General features: G+C 35.5%; 1 protein-coding gene across 1 annotated transcript; it reads left to right on the top strand.

Moving 5' to 3' along the window:
• Positions 1-1,190: 1,190 nt before the first annotated feature.
• LOC122059358 (NAC domain-containing protein 73-like) lies at positions 1,191-6,972 on the top strand. The gene is made up of 5 exons (XM_042622093.1): positions 1,191-1,721; positions 1,823-1,908; positions 2,308-2,534; positions 2,762-2,954; positions 6,224-6,972. Exons 2-5 carry the CDS (start codon positions 1,836-1,838, stop codon positions 6,751-6,753), a joined length of 1,023 nt encoding a protein of 340 aa, XP_042478027.1. The 5' UTR covers positions 1,191-1,721; positions 1,823-1,835; the 3' UTR covers positions 6,754-6,972.
• Positions 6,973-9,955: the final 2,983 nt, after the last annotated feature.

Raw genomic sequence — 9,955 nt, 5'->3', positions numbered from 1 at the left:
TTTGAGCTGTAGATCTCTGCTCTGGAAAACGGAATTACCCCCTTTAATAGCAGGCCGGATTCCAACATTGAATAGATGAGTAGATAAGAATATTTGTCCATCGGTAATGGAACATCATGGCCTATGGTCATGGATGATGATCAATGTTCTATCATGGTTCATGAATCTACAAAACATTCATCGGACCGGAACCAACCCAGAGCATTGCATTTGAACTGACCGGATTGGGTCAAAATTTAAAGTGATAATTGCCAATTTGCCAACCCTATTTCATTCCTGAAAGGATGAGTTGGTCGTGTGTCAGTTGACAGCAATAAGGAATTGCCACCTTCACCTTAGGAAATTTACTCAAGCGAACCAAGACAATCAAGTCGCCACTCCATCTTAATTTCCATGAATGAAGCTTCGTTGCTTTTAAGGCAGGGTTTCACAATCTCTAGTACAGTGTATTACAAGCTTGACTCAATCTGCATGATAAGTTAGTGTGCGTAAATGACTGATGGCCTTCGATTTCTTTCTTCTACTCTTCTGGTTTGACCCTCCATCTTATAGGTGTTCATAAATGAAAACTCATTATGCTTAATCCCAAGCATTGTGGTTTTAGAGAGCAGATCAAGTCCTCATATGAGAATTATTCTCACACGGGGTTGATCAGCACAGACAAAATTTACTAATTATCAATTCTATGGTGGATTCCATCTGTGTGGATTAGATTCTATACTAAACCATAATCCATCTTCTTATCAGATTTTTTTAATCTAAAAAAAAAGAACAAATCTAATATGGTGACTCTTCCTACTATGCCAAGCATAGACTTAGACTTAAAACCTAATGAATTTGTAACACGATGAACCACAAGCAGAAGAAGATAGGCCATAACCAATTATCCATTAGACATACCGCAAGCCCCGGGCTAACTTTCTTTGCCAAATCCAGAACCACCCTAACAAACACGAGCTCAACAAACACAAACACACTTCCTCGCTACACTCCCACATTAATCCTTTAAAAGGCTATACCCCTAAACCTAAACGTAAAAATAAGCTTGTTTCCATGTCCTTTCAATATTTTCGGTGGCGTAGCTTCCTTGACAAGCCAATCTTATATATTTGTCTGCTGTCAATTCCCAACAAAAATGAGAGAGAGAGAGAGAGAGAATGGCTGGAGGGGCTGCCATAGAAGGCCCTGATGTTACTAGCGGTCCAATGTGCGTTGGAGGGACTGATGCACTGGAGAGGATAGAACAGATCTATGTGAACATAAGGATCAGGATCGGGAAAATCTCTCACAAGAAATCCGATTGCGGATTTCCCTAGGTGGATTTTTGGCTATTGACTACATCATTACTTCATTCTGATATACGCGTACTATACACATAAATGATTGGTAGAAGACTAGGAAAGGATAGGTAGAAGACTAGGAAAGGGAAGGGAGGTTGTGAGGAGGTTTCTTCATTCTTGTAGGACATGAGGAGTCTACATTAAGGAATAAATATGACAGAATTATTTGGTAAGTTCTTGTGAAAATTATCAGGGTTTCTTCCGATTGTATATATGTATGGCTTTAAAGACACTTTAGGGTGACAGTGGAGCTGAAATCAATCTCTCTCTCTCTCTCTCTCTCTCTCTCTCTCATCACTGTCTGTTCGAGGCTCAGAGCAGGAGAGAACTAGACTGGAAGAGGGTGAAACTGAAACGTCTCTACATCTCAAGAAGAATCAGGTTGCCCCTTCTCCACTCTAACACTTTTTTTATGTAGGTTTAATTTACACCTTTCGCTGTTCTTTATTTTTCTTTTCTTTAATGAGAATGTTTTTTTACAGACGAGATCAGATCATGAGAGCCACCTTTGGACAGTTAAAAGGAACTCGAAATTCTCCAAATTATATTCTCCCACAGTTATATATATGTAAGCATCACAAAACTTGAGTTCCAAGGAACTCTCTTTTTTTTTGTTTTTTTACCCTTTTTTTTATATCTCTAGAAAATTCAATCTCTTCACCTTCGCTTCTCTTTCTTTTTGCTTGCTGTTGTGATATAATTCTCTCTCTCTCTCCAAGACAATAATTATTTCTTTTGAGGAGAGAGTAAGAGACATAGATCTAAGAGGTAGGGAGAGAGCTATGTTAAATCTCATTCAATCATCATAGATAGAGGGGAAAAAGGTGGAGACAGAACTCAATTCCTTCCCTTAATATCTAATAAGAAGTGGGCTCGGAGGAAACATTCTTTAGAAGAGACAAGCTACTTTTCCTTTCTCTCTCTCTCTCTCTCTCTCACATATGAAATTTTGCTTATTTTGGAGAAGTGGAAGAAACGGAAGGAGGGGAGGGAGGTTCAGTGTGGAATGGGAATGTGAAGAAGAGGAAGGAGATGACATGGTGTAATGACTGTGACGATGACAGAGCTGTTGTTGATCATCAAAGCTCTTCGCCGTCACCCACAGCGGTTCTCCTCCCTCCTGACAATCACGATGATCAAACCTTCTTCACCATCTGTCCTTCATGTGGCCACCGGATCTCATCTCAAGAACAGGTTCCCTGTTACTCCCTCATTCTCCCTTAATCATGAAGACAAAATTACATTGTTACGAGTCTAAATCCTCTCCCCGCATGAGATCCAATAGTCAATTGTGTAGTAAATCATGAATTAATTATACATTAATTGCTCTTATCCGTATTTTAGATGGTGGAATTCCATGTGGGGAGGATAACTCTTTACAGCCTTGATTTTTTTTCTTAATAATTTTGTATTGAAATTAGGGGGGAGGAATTCATGAGTTGCCAGGTTTACCGGCCGGAGTGAAGTTTGATCCGACCGACCAGGAGCTGCTCGAGCATCTGGAGGGGAAGGTGCGTGCTGATATTCAAAAGCTTCACCCTCTCATTGATGAATTCATCCCTACCCTTGATGGGGAGAATGGGATATGTTACACTCACCCAGAGAAGCTACCAGGTGAGAAACTCTTCATTAATTAACATTATTGGCTTTTCAGTTTTCATAGCTTTGTGGATAAGGGTTGCTATTACCCTAGGGCGTAACAGGGTGTCCGGACGTCAGAAACTCTTAGACACGAAATCCAAGGTGATTGCACACAGCCCAAGGCGTTTTTGGGCATTAAATGCACGCTAGACGTCATGTTGCGCCACAGAGGATCCAAGTCCATTACCCTAAACATGTACACGGTTTAGATACATGCATGCACACAATAATATGTGATTATTATGTGGCATGTATGCATGAATCTTCACATTTAACCCAATTAATTTCACTTTTATTACCTCTTAAATCTCTGATTTGTTAATATATAATTGGAGTGGCTAAACCACAACCCATAAATGTCCATGATACCAGTATATTGCAATTGGATTAACGGTCTTTTGTTCCCAAATGTGGCAAATTTTGTCTTCAATTCACGATATGTTAGGTGCCCTAAGTCAGCATGCAAAACCAAACAAACTTTAAATTATGTAACTATTTTTTAGACTTTAACTAAAAAATAAAGAAATTAGGCTGGTTGTTGCAGATTTTATTTCAGAGATTTCCTTCTTGATACCCCTTAAGCCTTAAGGTGTCAAATAATTTTGTTTTTTTTTTTTTTTTTTTAATCTTTTAAGTATAACATATTTTGTTAAAGGGAGAAATTATGTCATGCCACTTATGTACTGTAAAAATATCTAGATAATTAATGATAATTAGTTTTTTATGACATAATAATAAGTCACTTTCAAATTATTTTGAAAACTCTTTTTTATCCCCCTAAATTTAATATGAATAAGACAAAAGGTAAATTAAGATAAGGTGTCATATTCTAAATTAATCTATATAGAAGTGTCATTTAGGCAAATCCATTATTATATGTGTTATCTTAAAATAAAGTGTGAGAAGGGTGGATTGTCTTGGTGTGACATATTAAGGTTTATTTGAGTTTTTTTATGTGTATCCGGGTCTTGCATGGTATATGGCATATATGTGTAACTATTTGTGTGTATATATATATATATAGATATCGTGTTATCTTGTTAAATACTCCTATTTAAAATTATGAAATACGAATGTGATCCATAAATGAAAAATGTTTATTATCGCTGAATTTTAAAAGGTATCTAAGTTGCTGCAAAGGCTACATTAACAATTCCTCTTATCATCTCTGTTGATTGGTTATAACCAGTCTTTATTGATGAGTTCTCCATATTGCCCTAAGAGAATTAAATCCTATAATATATTTTATACACCCTCTTGTCATTTCTTTATAATGTACGCAACTTTACCCCTACGTTTCATAAAGTCTTGTTTCTAGACTCGAACCTACGACCACTAGGTCGCAATGGAGCAACCTTAGTATTGCACTGAGGTTTGCCCTCGATTTATTAAGACTATGAAGAATAAATATACCTACTTTTGTTAAGGTTTTTATTTTTTCCTGTATCAGAAAGTTGCATTATGTAAAATGGCTACTTGATCTATGTGATCCATCTAAGCACTAATATATAAAAGCAATCTACTTATAAAAGCACATTTTAGTATTACAGAAGTGTATCATATTTTTGGATTTTTTTTTTTTTATTGACAAGTTTGGGTGTAAAGAAGAATCTCAATTTCTGATAAACTCTTATCTAATACAAATAATGGGATAAATTTGTAAAATATCATGCAACAAATCAATAAATAGAGATGAAAAAAAAAAAGGTCAGGATTTACAAAGACTTAAAAATAAAAATGTTGATACATCTTTTGCCATTTTATAGTCTTTTTTTCCCACTCCACATAAGAAATGTTTTTTCAATTCATATGCAACAAAACTGAAAGAAGCCTTGGTACAAACAAAAAGAAAAATATGACCTCTTCCTCTTGTTTAAAAATCCATCATTATGATAGTAGAATTCAATGTCAATATGTTCAATTTTATAAGTTTAAGCTATTGCATGGAGAAGCTCAACTAGTATATGAAGGCATTCAAAGTCGAAGAGTTACCAAAAGAAGCTCTCCCTTCCTCTTATGTAAATTTCCATTGGAAAATTAAGATAACCTCTTCTGCGAAGCAAGGGGTAAGGCTACGTACACACTTACCCCTCCCAGACCTTGCAATAGCAGGAGCCTCGTGCACTGGATTACTCTTATTTATATATTTATATACAATGGATTGTTAAATTGTCCAATCGAAACTTAAGCTATTAGGTAAGGAGACTGATCAGTATATGAAAGCATTCAAGATCTTTGAGATTTTCAATGTAAGAATTACTCCCAACAATATCTTTCATGTGTTGCCCTTCTTTTGGGTGGCAGTGCTCAAGCATATGTAGCCCCTTTTTTGGGTGACTATACACTTGTATATAACCAGAAGTGGGAATAATGCCTCTGATACCAAATTGAAGTGTCTAATCCTAAGTACTTAAGCTATTAGGTGAAGAAGCCTAATTGGTATATGAAGGCATCAGAGGTTTCATAGTTTCCAAATATTGGATTATTTTCAACATACAAATCAATTTCTTCTAATTGGAAGAGAAATAAAGAGAAGGGAAGTGAAATAAAATCAAAACTAAAGTGAAAACTTTTGTAATCATTACCTAACATCATTATATAACTAAGTCCAACATATTTCAAATCTGTTAATTAGACTTTACTATATTTAAACAATCGAAATACTTAGTTTTAAGAAGGATAATAAGAATTCTATTTGAAAATTATGATTCCTATATTTAGTTAAAAAATAATAATAATAAGTAATTCCATAATCATGATTACAAAAATTTTATTTTATTTTTTTTAAATTGATATCACTTTCCCTCTTTTATTTCTATTGCAACCACACAGAGCCATCTTGATTGATACTAAACTCACTAGGATAGTGATTGTAATGAGTTTACTACTCTTGACCAAATTTTTCATTTTGCAGGAGAATTATATTTACATATATAATAACTAACCACTGGTCATCTTGCTTGTTTAAAAGAGCAAACAAAAATAAAGAAAATAATGATGACTTGGAGCTTCACTACTTTTTCGGGCTTTTTTTTTTTAAACAAAAAAGCTTTACTAATAAGAATGTGTAGTATGCATGGATTTCAAATTGCTCCATCTTGATTTTAATATTTCCCTCTTTGTACATTGTAATTGCAGAATTTGCTCATATAATGAGTGAAATGATTTATGATATTGCACACTCCCCTCCAACAAAAAAATAAATAAATTTTGATTCATGATATCTTTCTATGTTCATACAGGAGTAAACAAAGATGGACTAATTCGTCATTTCTTTCATCGACCTTCAAAAGCATACACAACGGGGACTCGAAAGAGGAGGAAGGTGCACACAGATGCCAATGGTGGCGAGACACGATGGCACAAAACAGGCAAGACCAGGCCAGTTTTTGTGGGTGGCAGGGTGAACGGGTACAAGAAGATACTTGTACTCTACACCAACTATGGAAAACAAAGAAAACCTGAGAAGACAAATTGGGTGATGCACCAATACCACCTTGGGAATAATGAAGAGGAGAAGGATGGAGAATTAGTGGTGTCCAAAGTGTTCTATCAAACACAACCTAGGCAATGTGGTTCAGTTGTGAAGGATTCTCTTCCTATTCAAAATGAGCATGATAGTTCTAATAGTTTAAGGGACACATCAAACCTAGTTGAATACTATAGTCCCTCACTAATCTCCTATGATCAAGGCAATCATGCTAGAGCAAGCCCTCCTCAGCTAATGCCAAATTTCATGGTCCATGCTGATGGGTCTCCATTTCTTCATTAAAGGGTCTCTCAAATTGCTAACAACCAAAACAGAAGGTAATTATACAGGTGAAATCAGAGGTGGTACTTGTGTATTAGTGAAAATAAATTATTCCATTGATATTTTTATGATGACCAAAAATAGGAGGGAAGTAATAAAAAAGAAGTGTGTTCTAAGGAGTTTCATGAGTTATTGAAGAGAAAAATATAAGAGGAAGGAAATGAAGTTTTATGTTGGTAACATTGTTATTTTTATTTATAGTAGGCTTTTGTTTGTATAAAAATGGACTTACTTGATAGGTTACATGGGTCGTGGCCCTTTTTCAGCATACCCAGTACACAAGGTTCCTGCCACTGTCAGGTCTGGTGAAGGTTGTGGCCCTTTTAGTATGGAATATATATGATGATTTTATTATTATACAAAATCTCTCTCTCTCTCTCTCTCTCTCTCTCTCTCTCTCTCTCTCTCTCTCTCTCTCTCTCTCTCTCTCTGTGTGTGTGTGTGTGTGTGTGTGCGTGCGCGTGCACGTAATGAATGTTGGCTGCTACTTGGGTTGCAAGCACCCCTGATAGCAGCCAAGGAAATTGAGTTCCAAGGGTAAGTCAGAAATTCTACCCTAGGAAGGTATTTTTCACCTGTCCCTGGGATTCTATTTCCCTAACTGCAATGGCTACTACCAGGGGTTGCTGCTACTTGGCTGCAGCCTAGGTAGTGGTCAAATTTTTTTCACGTGTGTTAAGATATTCTCGTTGGTCAAATTATTTATGTACTTTTTTAATTAACTTGAAATATTTCAGTCAGCATTTTATTTTTAAGCTCTGAAAGAATCCTGTATCTTTCAATTATATGATTGCATAGATTGGTTTCGGGTAAAGGGGAAACAAAAAAGCATGGTTCATTGATTCTTGGAGCATGCAAAAGCCCAAATTTTGGAATCAAAGTTGTAAATACAATACACATAGAACCTATCAAAAATAAAAGTAGACATATAGCCACCTGAGTCGGGGGTAGATACTCTCCAATGCACATTTGACAACTAACAGTGCCATGCAGACATCTCAAAGGAATCTCAGGCATTGGTTATACATTTGGCACACTCCCGTGCTAGAGAGGATCTCATTCCGTGTGGGTCTCATGAGAAGATTCTCATGGACTTTCTTGATAGTTGAGAGGTTACATGGGTCTTGACCCAACAGTCAACGAAACCAATACCAATGTTAATATGGATGGACCATATGATTTCGATGGATCCAAACCTTCTCCTACACGTTAACATGTAAAAAATGACTGACAGCATCCAGACATACACCTCCAACCATCCATATTAGTCCATGGTTCTCACATCCGGATAGCCAAAACTGAACCAGTTCACATCCTAATAAGGAACCTTGTGAAGCAAGTAAATGGTCAACTATACTTATGCTTCAGAATCTAGAATTTAAAGCGTCTTCCAGGAGGAAAATTACATGATCAATAATTATCCTACAAGGTTCCCATCCTGTGTGTGTAGAATGTGCGGTGTTCATCACCCTGGATTAGTGGTTTGAAAATGTCTGACATGAAATGCCGACTTAAGTCGCTTTCACTTCGAATTTTGGAGGGAATTGTTCCTCACGCAACAATGCTTGACTTCTGATGGGGACGGGAAGCCCTAGCCTCTTTTTATTGCATTACCAAGTGAAGTGACTCTTTCTTTAAGAATGAATGTTCATATTTACCATTTAAGCCATGGATTTAGTGCTCGGTATTAGATTAGGTATGGATTATATTAGAAATCAATAAGATATTGATATGGATAGATCAGGTATCGAAATTGATGGTTAGCTATATAGATACGAAATGGATAATCCGATACCGATACCTCGAACCATGATTTAAACCAACGGTTATTTCATGCGAGGAGATAGATAGAAACAGAGGTATTAGTATACCCTCTTGGAAGCTCAAAACTTAATAAACTGTCAAAATTTATTTATTTATTTATTTATTTATTATTATTATTTATTATTATTATTATTATTATTATTATTATTATTATTATTATTATTATTATTATTATTATTATTATTATTATTATTATTATATCTTCTATCACAAAAATGTCATTTGAGTTGCATTATCAAAGAGGCCCATCCTCATTTTTCGATGAGGAATAATGATATAGATTTTTTTGTCTATTGGATAGATAGTATATAGTTCAGATTAGCCCCGAGTCAAATGCCATAGCTTAATTCAGTCAAATATTCATTTTTGTATTTGCATTCATCTCCATGTAGGCGCATATATTCTTATGATACTCTAACCATAATTGTGCGCTTAGTCATAATCCTGAATTTTCAGATCTATATTTTTCCACTTGGCAATCTTTGTCTCTCATTATCCCAATTTTTCTTACAATAATTTTACCACTTAGTAAACTCTGTTTAGATTAAAAATTTACATATGAAAAAAGAACCTTAGTAACTCTGTTCACAAAATTTTACCACTTGGTAAACTGTGTCCTAAAAATTTGAGCCACCAATAATCAAAATGGGAATTATTAAAGACTTTGGGATTACGTAACCACTTATTGCAAAAATATAGACCATACCAAACAATATGAGTAGAAATGCAACTTGGGTGGGCCATAGCCCGATCAGCTCGGCCCTTGATTTTAGCCCAAGCAACATAGCACAACAAAAGCCAAAAAATTTAGGGCCAGGCTGGCCCTAGCCTGATCCTGAACCATATATAAGGCTAGGCCTGAGTAACACTTAGTTATATAGTTCTCTAGATCTTTATTCTTCCTCTTATAATGTTCTCAGTGTACTCTATATCACATTAAATTGATGTATGACTAGTCAACTTTGAGAATCTTTATTGATATTGAAATCCTTTTATACATATATATATATATATATATTATATATTATTTTCGTACGTTACTTGTAAAATGAGTTTTGATAGTGCTTAAGTTTAAATTTTTTACATTAATCTAGGTAATATTTTAACATAATGCCATTTGAAACTATTCTTTGTTATAACAAAATTACAACATGCAGATGGACAATGTCGAATAACAGGTCAACCTGGCTCGGCCGAAGGCCTAAAATATTATAGCAGGCTGGTTAGGACTTAGGACGCAATTTCTTGGCTCGAGCACAAAAGTATAGATAGAAAATGTGTGGGCTAGGCCTACCTAATCTGGCCTAAGCCTAGTCCGTTTACATTCACGCCATGGACA

Source organism: Macadamia integrifolia, chromosome 13 (genome assembly GCF_013358625.1).
Source record: "Macadamia integrifolia cultivar HAES 741 chromosome 13, SCU_Mint_v3, whole genome shotgun sequence".
Lineage (NCBI taxonomy): Eukaryota > Viridiplantae > Streptophyta > Magnoliopsida > Proteales > Proteaceae > Macadamia > Macadamia integrifolia.
Note: the sequence above shows the minus strand (reverse complement) of the source record. Positions and strands in the feature narration are given on the sequence as shown.